At 38.8% G+C, this 13,316-nt stretch overlaps 1 protein-coding gene across 1 annotated transcript in view; it reads left to right on the top strand.

Annotated features, from left to right (window-relative positions):
* Positions 1 to 13,316, top strand: part of Osbpl1a (oxysterol binding protein-like 1A) — a 177,167-nt gene that overhangs the window by 46,682 nt on the left and 117,169 nt on the right. Inside the window, exon 10 of the mRNA XM_013014929.1 lies at positions 2,544 to 2,625. Coding sequence (XP_012870383.1) covers positions 2,544 to 2,625 — 82 coding nt within the window. The remainder of the gene's footprint in view (positions 1 to 2,543; positions 2,626 to 13,316) is intronic.

The raw sequence follows: 13,316 nt of genomic DNA on the forward strand, positions 1-13,316 counted from the left end.
AGCACCCAGGCCCAGAGTTCAGGCCCCACGACCGGACCCCCCCCCCCAAAAAAAGAAATCTAACTATAGAACTTTGCAAGGAAAATACTTTATGTGTGTGTGTGTGTGTGTGTGTGTGTGTATTGTAAAAATGTTGTACAGAGGGATTACAGTTACATGAGTAGGGTAATGAGTACATTTCATAGTGAGCATTGTTACCCCCTCCTTTGTTTTCCCTCTACCATCACTTCCCTCCCCACCTCTCCAACGCCTCCCTGCCACTCAACATTGTAAAGTTTGTTTTCAACATAGTATCCTGTACATGTCATTGACACAATGGGTGAACCTGCATCCCCATTTAAGTGTTCTACAATATCCCTTCCCCTCTCTAAATTACAAAAATGTATATACAAGATGCAGGACACTAGCATCAAATTGAATGAAAACAGGGATTATATAGTGGGGGAAGAATATACAGAAGAATCATATAGTGCATTATAAGTACATTAAAAACACTAACAAGAAAGAAAAAACCACTTGTGTCCCTGTCTTGGGGTAAATTTTGCTTAACATCTCATGTGGTCATATGTACATAGCCTTTGACCTTCTCTGCTTGTCCTCGACATGTACTAGTCATTGCAAACAAGGGAAACCATAGTACCTATGTTTCTTTGGGCCTGGCTTCATTTAATATAATTTTTCCAAGTCTTTCCATTTCCTATCAAATGATGCAATGTCATTCTTTTTGACAGAGGCAGACAGATCCATTCATCTACTGAGGGGCATCTGGGTTGGTTCCATATCTTAGCTATGGTGAATATTGCTGGGATATAAACATGGTTGTGCTGGTAGCTTTGATATGACCTTGTTTGTGATAGTTTGGGTAAATGCCCAAAAGTGGGATTGCTGGGTCATAAGGGAGCTCTATGTGGAGTCTTTTGAGGAACCTCCATACTGCTTTCCAGAGTGGTTGAACAAGTTTATACCCCACCAACAATGCAGTAGGGTTCCCTTTTGGTCACATCCCCTCCAGCATCTGTTGTTACTAGATTTCTTGATTATAGCCATTCTAAATAGGGTGAGGTAGAATCTCAATGTTGTCTTGATTTGCATTTCTTTTATGGCTAGAGAAGTTGAGCATTTTTCATGTGTCTATTGGCCATTCTTATTTCCTCCTCAGGGAAGTCTCTAAGTCTTTAGCCCATTTATTAATTGGGCAATTGTTTCTTTGAGGATTTGTTGTTGGGGGATTTAGTTTTTTGAGTTCTAAGTATGTTTTAGATATGAGACTCTTGTCCATTGTATGGCTAGTGAAGATCTTCCAGTCTGTGGGCTTTCTATTGATCTTTCTAGCTATGTCCTTTGCCTTGCAGAAACTCTGCAGTTTCATGCAATCCCATTTGTCCAACTTTTCTTTGATTTGTTGTGCTTCTGGGTCTCTATTAAGAAAATTTCAGGGGCTGGGAAGGTGGCTTTGTGGTAGAGCGCTTGCCTTGCATGCATGAGGCCCTGCGTTCGATTCCTCAGCACCACATAAGCAAAAAGAAAAAGGCCAGAAGTGGCGCTATGGCTCAAGTGGTAGAGTGCTAGCCTTGAGCTGAAGAGCTGAGGGATAGCGCCCAGGCCCAGAGTTCAGGCCCCACAACCAGACCCCCCCTTCCCCTGCCCCCCAAAAAGAAAATTTCCGTCTGTGCTATGGAGCCCTAGAGTTTCTTCCATTCCTTCCTGTAATGTTTTCAGGGTGTCTGCTTTTATTTTGAGGTCTTTGATCCATTTGGAGTTGATTCTGGTACAGGGTGATATATACGGATCTAGCTTTAGTTATCTACAAGTATTTAACCAATTTTGCCAGCACCATTTACTGAAAAGGCTGTCTTTCTTCCATTCTATTTTTTTAGCTCCCTTATCTAAGATTAGGAGGCTATAGGTCTGTGGGTTCATTTCCAGATTTTCAATTCTATTCCATTGTTCCTCAGGTGTGTTCTTGTGCCAGTACCAAGCTGTTTTGATTACTATGGATTTGTAGTAGAGTTGGAAATTTGGAATTGAGATTCCTCCAGTGCTGTTCTTTCTACTAAGGACTGAAAGAAAGATATTTCTTATACCTGACTTTTATCTACTTTTCATAGGGTTTGACTTCTAAAGACAGTATCTCTCTAGCCAGGCATGATAGCTCATACCTGTAATTCCAGAGTCAAAGATACTTATAATTTCTTAAAAGAATTTAATATGATCAAATCTTAGAAGTTTAAACTCTTCATGAACATATGGCTATATACAGGATACTGGTGTTGATCAATGCATTTGTGTGATAGCTTCATGACAATGGTATCTACATGTGATAGCTACAGATAATGGATATGTTTGGAGTTAAATGCTTTTATTAATTTATTTCATTAATTAAAATGTTATTAAGTTTCTAATGAAGTTCTGTATCTTTAATGTCTGTGAGGACTAAGTATTATGTGTATCAATCTCTAATTCAAAGTTTTGTTATGTACAATGAAGTGTAAGTAATGTAAGTCCCGTGTTGGTTTATCTTAATTTTCTCTTTTTCCTTCCAGAAAGCACAAACATGTCAACAGAGACTTGATAGGGAAATTTCCAGCTTTCTTAAAATGATTAAGGAATGTGACATGGCTAAAGGTAAAGGAAAACAAGATCCACTCTTTTAACCTAATCCTTCCTTGTGGGTGGTAGACTTTGTGTTATTTTGACTGGATATTCTAGGAAATTTTTGGCTTTTACTTAATAGTGGATGAAACAGTTTTGAAATTTATAAAAGGCTATTAGAAACTTTCTTTTCCCAAAAGATGTCTCCTTTGTTAATTAGTGTTGTTATTCTTTTAAGAAAAATAAAAAATTAATGTTAGTATTTGGTGATAGTAACTTCATTTGATCTGCATAATGGGAATTCTCCTTATGGGTCCTATAAGGCTAGGGAGTCAGAATGAATCCTTGCTCTGCCACTCGTAAGTGTTACTTTGAATAGTACCTCTGAGCCTCAGTTTTCTTGGTAGTGGTTGTTTTTCCTGCACTGGCCTTTTGTGATTCTGGAAATGTATATGGGAACTTATCTATTAATTTTTAGTAGTAATTTACTATATTTTCAATTTACATTATTATGGTATTATTTTTTTTTCTGGTCCTGGGGACCCAACTGCAAGATTGGGTACTGTACCTGAGCTCCTTTTTGCTCAAGGCTAGTGCTTTACCACTTGAGCCACAGAGCCATTTCTGGCTTTTTCTGTGAATAATTGGCGATACCATGAACTCCAACTTATGGAAACAAGAGGTTCTCATTAGACCTTGTATATAGTTTCTTTTCTCTATTGTTTTTTTTCTTCATTTCTCTTAGTTTTTTGGTACCTCGTGTTTTGCACAAAAGACAATGCAATATGTGAAAGAGAAAGGGAATCAACAGAAACAGCAGAACAATGGATGAACCACAGCAACATTGATACTTACTTGACACTATGTTAGATATGACCATTACAACTTGGGGAGGCGAGCAGGGAGGGATAAATGGGAGATAAAGATGGATGGGGTAATAATGATTAAAAACAAATGTATTTATTGCCTTATCTGTATAACTGTAACCCCCCTGCTCAACACCTTAAAAAAAAAGTCTTCTTCATGGACTTTCCTACCCAGGCAGGCTTTGCACCAAGAGCTTCAGACCTCAGTCTTCTGAGTAGCTAGGATTACAGGTATGAACTACTGATGCCTGATTCAATTTACATTTTTCCTGAATTACCAAGAGTTGATATATCTAACAATCAAGTTGAAGTACTAAGAAAAAAATTTAGTCCTCTAAATTATAGAAATTACACTGTTTCTCAGACTTTGAACTCCTGACAGTTGGCTTTAGACTTTGGAAGTGATGTGCCTACAAATTATTCCATTCAAATATAACTGGTTTAGTTATCTTTGAGTTTATGTTAATCAGATTTTTGGGAAGTTGTTTGCCTTAATATAACTTCAGTTTATATGCTCCTGGGGATACAGAAAAATGAGCTTAAATATGCTTTATCTACCCAGATGTGTCATGGGCATGCTTTTACATTACTTTAACAAATTTTTTATTTTTCAACAATTTTTATAAATGGTGATAACTTTGGGAAAGATTACTTAAGTCATTTTGATTAACTGCAGTCTGGAATATATTTCATATCAATAGCAATTCTTTTTTAAACATGTAATTTTATTATTAAGGTGTTGTTCAGAATTCTGTATGGCAGGTAATGAGTACAATTCTTGGATAATGTCATCCCTTTCATTGCTTTTCCCCAGTATCCTCACACAGGTTTCATAGTTCATTTTTTACATAGTATATATTGAATACCATTATTACATTTGTTTACCATGCCTCCTCTTTGCCCCCCTCCCCATAAAAACACAACAGAAGCCCAGAACAAGCAAAAAACATCAATAATAACAACATCAAAAACATATGTCCACTTCCTAGATTTCATTTTAGCAGATAGTATTTTACACATTCAGAGGAGTTGTGTTTTTGGGTTCCTCTCCTAAGGATATCTTCCTTTAGTCTTCCTTTAGTATGTGAAAGCCTAGAGCTTTCAATAAGTTATCACGTTAAGATTTTAGATCTCGCTTCCACATATGAAAGAAAACATTTGTGATTTGTCACTTTGAGCTTGGCTTACCTCACTTAATGTGATTTGTTCTAGGTCAGTCTATTTTCCTATGAATTCCATATTCTTTCTAGTGGATGAGTAAAATTCCATTGTGTATATGTACTACATTTTTTTATATCCATTCATCTATTGTAGAGCATCTGGGCTGTTTCCATCACTTGACTATTAAGAAAAGCACTTTTCTTTTTTTTTTTTTTTTTGGGTCCAGTCGTGGGGCCTGAACTCTAGGCCTGGGCGCTGTCCCTCAGCTCTTCAGCTCAAGGCTAGCGCTCTACCACTTGAGCCACAGCACCACTTCCGGCTTTTTTCTTTTTGCTTATGTGGTGCTGAGGAATCGAACCCAGGGCCTTGAGCATGCAAGGCAAGCGCTCTACCACTGAGCCACCTTCCCAGCCCAAGAAAAGCACTTTTCTTTCTTCAGACTTTAAAAAATAATAGCTTTATTTAGATATAATTTATATAACAAAATTCATCCTTGTATACAATCATCTTTAATATATTCAGATTTATGCAACTATAGCTATTGATGTATTTTTAAAATAGCTAGTTGCTAGTAGCTTATACCTGTATATCCTCCTGACTAGGAGGTCAAAATCTGCATGGTAGAGGTCTGAGGCCAGCATAGGCTGAGTAGTTTGTGAGACTCCATTGAAAATAACTTGAACTATATCTCCACTTCTCTGTCAGTGATGGTCTGCTTGCCTATATTTGCAATTTGAACAACCTAATTTGGAGGGATTGGTAATAAATCAGCCTTAGAGAAATACATTAGAGTATCACCAGAGGTTTCATTTTTGTTTTTTGTTTTTGTTTTTTGGGTCTGTCATGAGGCTTGAACTCTGGGCCTGAGTGTTTCCCCTGAGCTCTTCAGCTCAAGACAAGTGCTCTACTACTTGAGCCACAGAGCCACTTCCGGTTTTCTGGTGGCTAATTGGATATTAGAGTGTCACAAATGTTCTTGTCTGGGCTGGCTTTGAACTCAGCCCTCAGCCTCCTGAGTAGGATTACAGGCATAAGCCACCTACACCCCGCACGGTTTTTCATTTTGGTACGTGTTCTTTAGGAAGCTTCAAGGTGTTTTACTTCATGATATGACAAATCCATTTTATATATCCATAATAAAACTCAGTGGAATTTAGCTACTGAGTTAATGTCTGATGAATGAGTTCAAATATTTAAGGAGTTATCTCACAAACACTATCAAGGTTATTTTTGGAAAGATCTGTGTATCAGGGGTGGGAAGCATCTGACCTATGAGCCATGCAAGGTCTGAAAAATCATTTTGTATATGATAGACCAGACATGTTATGTTCATATGCTTCTCGTCAGCTGACCGTGGCCATCTTCTAGTTTTTGTGTAGCCCATGAGTAATGTTAGAAATATCAAAGTGGGGCTGGGAAGGTGGCTCAGTGATAGAGCATTTGCCTTGCATGCCTGAGGCCCTGGGTTCGATACCTCAGCACCTACATAAGCAAAAAGAAAAAAGCCGGAAGTGGCGCTGTGGCTCAAGTGGTAGAGCGCTAGCCTTGAGCTGAAGAGCTGAGGGATAGCACCCAGGCCCAGAGTTCAGGCCCAATGACCGGACCCAAAAACAACCCAAAAAACCTAGAAATATCAAAGTGGCCCTTGGCAGAAAAAAAAAGGTTTCTTACTGTTATCAACGTAAATAAAATTGCATGTTGTATTAGTAGTAAATGGAGTTAATTTCAAGAATGGAATTGGGGTGTTGAAAATAATGAAGACTAATGTGAGGGCCTGTATAAAATAATCTTATACCTGAGTTTCCTTGAAGGAAACTGATAGAAACACACCCTGCTCCAAACTGCTTTACATAGTTTGCCAATGACTCATCTTGAGAAAGATGAAAACACAAAATGTTTGTGGAATGTATCAGATCTTCTGGTTTCATTTGTTAGCAGAATCATATTAAGACCCAGATCTTTTTCTTCTTATTCAAATTTCTGTCATACTTGTTCAGCTCTGTATTACAGCCAGTTTATGGCAGGAGCCTACCTTCTAGTTTCCCTGTGTCCTTCCTTTTGTAGCTGGGACTATAGATAACATACCACCATGCCTGATTTGTTGAGATGAGATCTTTTTTCCCCTTTTCTTTTTTTGCCTACATTTTTGTCTTTGGAGGAAGTTGAATTAGAAGACTTTAAAGAACTTTCTCAATTCACAGTTTTTGAAGTACTACATTATTGTTGCCAGATTACTTCTTTGAAAGTGCTTTTTGTTCATTAATTTTTGAGACGAGGTCTTACTGTTATTGCCCAAGTTAGTCTCAAACTCTGTAGGCTCAAGTGATCTGTCTTAGCCCTCTAAGATCTATTACTATAAGCACGTGCCTGGCTCATAACATTGCTTCTGTTGAAAAATCTTGATTCTTACAAGCTATTTAATAAAGTATGAGACTTCCATGGACTAGTTCCCTGTCGAAATACTACTTGTATGTCAAACTTTTATATTTTTCTCACGGTCTCTCCTGCCCAGGCTGGCTTTGAACCGAGATCCTCAGATCTCAGCCTCCTGAGTAGCTAGGATTATAGGCGTGAGCCACCAGCGCCCGGCTTAAACTTTTATATTTTTCTATACCATAAATGTCAAAGTTTATTTGGCATTATCAACACATAATTCAAGTTGAGATAACACAGTTCCTGCCAAATCATCTTTACGAGATGCTGGATTGCAAGAACGAACTTAATGCAATGAAACCATATACTCTGGCTTGGCCTTTTTGCTCAAGTCTGGCACTTTACCACTTGTACCACATTTCCACTTCTGATTTTTTGCTGCTTAATTGGAAATATGAGTCTCATAGATTCTTCTGCCTGGGCTAGCTTCAAACTACAGTCCTAAGATCTTGGTCTCCTGAGTAGCTAGAATTGCAAGCATGAGCCACCAGTGCTCTGCTTTAGTGGAAGGCCATGTTATTCATTCTTCCATCCATCCCTAAATTTACACTTATATAGTATTCTGGTTTTGAGCATTATAAACAGTGTTGTATGTGTATATCTATCTATCTATCTATTTATGTGTATATATGTATGTATGTATATAAATTTATTTTGTCAGATGCAGACTTGGACAAGGGGTCTGGATACTATCTGTGAGCTCTTTTTGCTCAAGGCTAGCACTCTACCACTTTTTTTTGTTTGTTTAAGGCTAGCACTCTACCACTTTGCACTCTACCACTTTGAACCACAGTGCAACTTCTAGTTTTCTGGTGATTAATTGGAGATAAGAATCTCATGGACTTTCCTACTTAGGCTGGCTTTGGACCATAATCCTTAGATATCAGCCTCCTGAATAGCTAGGATTACAGGCGTGAGCCACCAGAACCTGGCTGTGCATTTATATTTGATTACATCATTACATTAGGATTCTTAATGAAAAATAATGGATACATATAGCTAAATTGCTTTCCAAAAAGATGTTTACCATACATGTCAATTGTATGTGTGTGTGTTTCTGTGTGGTAGTGGCACTCTGGGCCTTGAACTTGGTAAACAAGGCACTCTACCACTTGATCTATGCCCTTTTTTGCTTTATTATTCAAGTAGGGGTTTGAGTTTTTGCCTGAGAGTGACTTCATACCAGGGACTACAGATACATACCACCATACCTGATTTGTTGAGATGAGGTTTTTTTACTTTTTGCGTGTAGGCTGGCCTTTCCTTCTGATCTCTACCACCTGACTACCTGGAGTGATAGGCATGAGCCATTGTTTCTGGATACATGATAATTTTAATACACGGGTGCATGCACACACACACACACACACAGTATATATAGTGTATATATATATATATATATAGTTGGTTGTGGTGGTCATGGGACTTGAACTCTGGACCTGAGCACTGTCAGCTCAAGGCTAGTGCTCTACCATTTGAGCCACAGTGCGACTTCCAATTTTCTGTTGGTTTTATTGGAGATAAGAGTTCCATGGCCTTTCCTGCCCATGCTGGCTTTGAACCTCAATCCTCAGATCGCAGCCTCCTGAGTAGCTAGGACTACAGACATGAGCCTCTGGTGCCCAGCTATTACATATTTTTAAATGTGTATTGTGAATCCTCCCTAGCTAAAGAAACTAGGAAAGATTGTTGCTAGTTCTATCTGTTAGTACACAGCTGTGATTTCAGTCTTCTAGAGGATGAATTGTAAGGATCTCAGATTTTTTTTGTGGCCAGTCTAGGCTACAAATTGAGACCTTGTCTCAAAAAAACAAAGAGAAAACAACAAATTACCAAGAAAGAAAAATACCTTAATGGAGAATACTGTAAACTCTTTCCTCAAAATCCTGGACTTTGAGTGAACATATTTATCACCACCTTTATTCTTTCCATTCTGGCCCAAGCCACCATAGTCTCCCACATAGACTAGTAAAGAACCTCTCACCTATGTGTCAGATTGCACCTTGCCTCCATAGCCCTTGCCCCAGAGAGCCTTCTGAGACATCTGTGGTTGTTGACCTGTGCTTAAATTATTCAAGGTTTTCCAAATCATCTCAATTCCCATGCAAAGAACTTGTAATGACTTGCAGAAGTCCCACAACCCCTGGACCTTTCTGTCCTCATTTTCTAGTTATCCTGGCTTGTGCCTCTCTATTCCCTCAAGGCCTTCCTGCTATTTTCTAAACATAATAGAATACTTCTGCCTCAGGTCCCTAATATGCAGATCACTTTTCCTGGAAGGTTTCTCTTATAGTAGTCTCTCAGTTACTTGCCTCACATCTTTCTTCAGAAGGTCCCTTTGGACAGAGGCTATCTTTTTCCACATAAACTGGTTTGCTCTCTGTTGAGCTTTGCACACTACAAACTGTAACTTGGACTTACTTTCCTTTGGACTTCTGGTGGGTTTTAAACCAGAGTTTTAAGACCCCAGTCTAAACTGTAGGAGCAAATGGGAGACCTTGTCCCAGGACTTGTGGGAGGGAGGATTAGAGAAGTAAGTTACCCCCATGTAGCTGAAAAGCTAGGGGTTCACATCTTATCTTGGTAAATGCAAAGCCAGTAGGCACAACCACGAGATAAAAGAGTAGTGAGAGGATTTATTATTTGCAATAAGTAAAGAACTGGAGTTACTTTTGAAGCAGTATTCTTTTTCAACTAAGAATCATAAGGAAATATATATATGTATATATATGGGCAGGCATATTCCTGAGCTTGCCCAGTTTAAGGTAAACATTTCTGGGCAAGCTCAGTTCAAGGTAACAGGTCATATGTTCAAAAAGGAAAAATGTCACTGGTGTCTAATTGCTCACACCTGTAATCCTACATACTTAGGTGGTTGAGATTGAATTGATCATGGATCCAGGCCAACCTGGGCAAAAAAGTATTGATTTTTAGCAGAAAAATCTCCATATAGTGATGTGTGTGCCTATTATCCCAGCTATAGCAGTAAATGTAAATAGGTATATTGTGGTCCAGGCCAACTTCAGAAAAAAGTAAGACTCTTAAAAATAAGCAGAACAAGAAGTGTTGTAAGGTAACTCTGAGTTGCAAAAACCAGAGAAGCCACATTTTGAAAGGTCAAATTGGTAGTCTTAATAGGATAGCCAGTGGCTGCAGGTAGACTCTTGTCACAAAGACCTGTTGTCCCTTGAATACACTTATTACTGTCAGAAAACTGAGTCTTGAGAGCAGGAGAGAAAAGAAAGAGCAAAAAAACAATACCAACAAATGAAATCAACTCTAATGAGAGCCGAAGTGGGATACCATGGTGATCAGTGGACAGACAGGAGATACAGGAACACAAGGCAATAGTGTAGTGGTGCCTGAGCTAGTCTGGGCCTAAGTAAGGTCAGGTCAGGGGGCAGGGTCACAGGGATCTTGAGAGTTTATGACCCAAGACTGGCAGGTCCAGTAACCTATTATCCAAGTCCCTGCCCCTATTTCTAGGAATTCAGGCATACCTATCAACTGGGGGTGGGACTTCCCCTTCCTCCACAATGAAGACAAGATGGTGCCAGTTAAACCCAATTCCCTATCATCCACCATGTGGCCTAGATGGCGCTGGCTAGACCCAGCTTTCCCATTTCAGAAGGGCTAGATGGGGATATGTTTGAAGCAGTAGAACATCTGGATAGCAAGCATGAAGCCTTGAGTTAAAATTCTGGTATCATCATACAAAAACAAAAGATAAGGCTGTTGTAGGCACATTTCTGTTCCAACTAGAGAATATAGCATTATTTAGTTTTGCTCACTCGCCTGAGAAGAATAAGGTATATTGACTTGCTAATTTCGTCTGGTTCTTGTTTCTCCAAAGAATCAGCTGAAATAAAAGAAAAAACAATTTCCAAGTCAAGTTACCATTCTTTAGTAGAATAGCAAGGTTTTCCTGTCTATAAAGGTGTCTACTACACCTAGTACTAACTCCTCTGTGCTGTGGTTTAACCATGCAGCTTGTTAACTTGCTCCATCTGGCCAATGGCCTCATTCTTTGTCTCCAGTAGATCCTAGCAACATTGTGCCCTCCCCTTTTTCCTGCTGATGCTGGGTGGTAACCATCCCTTATGCCATTCAGTTAGTTTCATAATCTTCTTTACCTTTGGGAGCAATCTCCTTTTTAAATCCTCAGCCTTTGAATACAAGTGAACCAGCTCTTGCTTGCCAGATTCTTTAATGATTCCCCATCTTCTCTAAAATTTTAGCCTCCCTCAGTTCATGCTGTCCTACTACCTTCATTTTTCTTTTGTTACTTATTAGATTTCCTTGTTAGGTACATATGTGTGTGCAGTTAATCATGTCTCTCCCACTAGAATATAAGTGTTATCAGGGCAGGATTTTTGTCTCATTATTTCAACATCTAATTATAGAACAGGACACATGACATGAATGACCTACTTACCTAGCTTAATAAGCTTGTAACTTACTAACTTAGGTGAAAGTAGTCCTATCAAGTCAGTAAAAAAAAATTATATATATATATATATATATATAATAAAATTAGACATTTTAGAAACAAAACAAGATACCTAAAACCATGGGAAGAAATCAGAATTCAGGAATATTTTGCATGTTTTATATTCTTGTAAATAGGGAGATCCTCTAGGTTAATGGCCTAGATTTTTTTTTTGGGGGGTCTGTTCGTGGGGCCTGAACTCAGGGCCTGGGCGCTGTCCCTCAGCTCTTCAGCTCAAGGCTAGTGCTCTACCACTTGAGCCACAGTGCCACTTTCTGCTTTTTTTCTTTTTGCTTTTTTTCTTTTTGCTTATGTGCTGCTGAGGAATCGAACCTGGGGCCTCATGCATGCAAGGCAAGCGCTCTACCTCTGAGCCACCATCCCAGCCCAATGGCCTAGATTTTTATCTTCTCTTTTCTGGATTTACTTTCCTCTAATTGGGCAGATCTTTAATTCTTTATTGAGGGAGTTTTAGCTGTAACTTTTTATCTAAACATTTTGCTTCGTTGGGTTATAGTTATATTATTGTTTTTTAAAACCAATCCACATTCTTTTGACATCTGTTATTCTGCATATGTTGTTTTTGTAGGCAAACTGGTTTTTTGATCCCTCATGTTGACACAAAGATGCTCCATGTTCTTGGTTACAAGTGCATTGACTCCTTGGAATGCAGGACAGTGGTCATATCCTACAGTGATATTTAAAGAAGTCTTCACAGGAAGGATGGCAAATGAACCTAGCTAGGCCTTAAGATAGATATTTTCAGTTGTTAAATGATGGAAAGTTTTAAATATAATTATTTCCAGTATCTAGGGAAGAAGGAACAATTTGAACAAAGATTTAAAAGAAAGTAGTTGGCTATTTCTAGGTAAACAAATATTCAGGAAAAACAGGCTGAAATAGATTCCATTTTATTTTAGACTGAGACTTATGGACTTTTTCTGTGTTAGGAGGACAACAAAGGTTGTCAATGCTAGGGTTTAGTTTGTTGCATGAAAAGTTTAAGAACAGTGGAAAAGCTCAGTGCTATGGTGGCTCACACCTGTAATTCTAGCTTGTAGGAAAAGTCCACAAAACATATCTTCAAAAAGCTGTAAGGGGGGGCTGAGAAGGTGGCTCAGTGGTAGAGCGCTTGCCTTGCATGCCTGAGGCCCTGGGTTCAATTCCTCAGCACCACATAAGCAAAAAGAAAAAAGCTGGAAGAGGCGCTGTGGCTCAAGTGGTAGAGCTGAAGAGCTGAGGGACAGCGCCCAGGCCCAGAGTTCAGGCCCCACGACCGGACCCAAAAAAAAAAAGCTGGAAGGGGAGCTGTAGCTCAAGTGGTAGAGAACTAGCTGGGAGAGAAAAGCTTAGGGACAGCAAATAGGCCCTGAGTTGAAGCCTCCCATTACTGGCATGTGTGTGTAGATACACACACACACACACACACAAACACGCACACGCACATGCACACACACATATACAGAAGTGCTTTTCGACTGCTCTTAAACTTTCCCAATTAAAAATTGTACTGAGTAATCATGAAAAATGACAGACTGTGAGCTTTTTATATATATCCAAAGTTAAACTTTTCAATATGATCTAGCAGCTTTCATTACTTCAAAAATGTTTTTAGTGCAAAAAAGAGTTTTTTTTTCCTCAAAATTAACAGATTTTTATAGTAAGCCAACTAAAGTACCATACTGGTCTTTTTTGCATTTATTCATACTTAGTCTCTAAGTATTAACTGCTTACCCATACATATTTTGGTCACTCTTTTGTCGACTTTTAGCATT

Source organism: Dipodomys ordii, unplaced genomic scaffold, assembly GCF_000151885.1.
Source record: "Dipodomys ordii isolate 6190 unplaced genomic scaffold, Dord_2.0 Scaffold25, whole genome shotgun sequence".
NCBI classification, from domain to species: Eukaryota; Metazoa; Chordata; class Mammalia; order Rodentia; family Heteromyidae; genus Dipodomys; species Dipodomys ordii.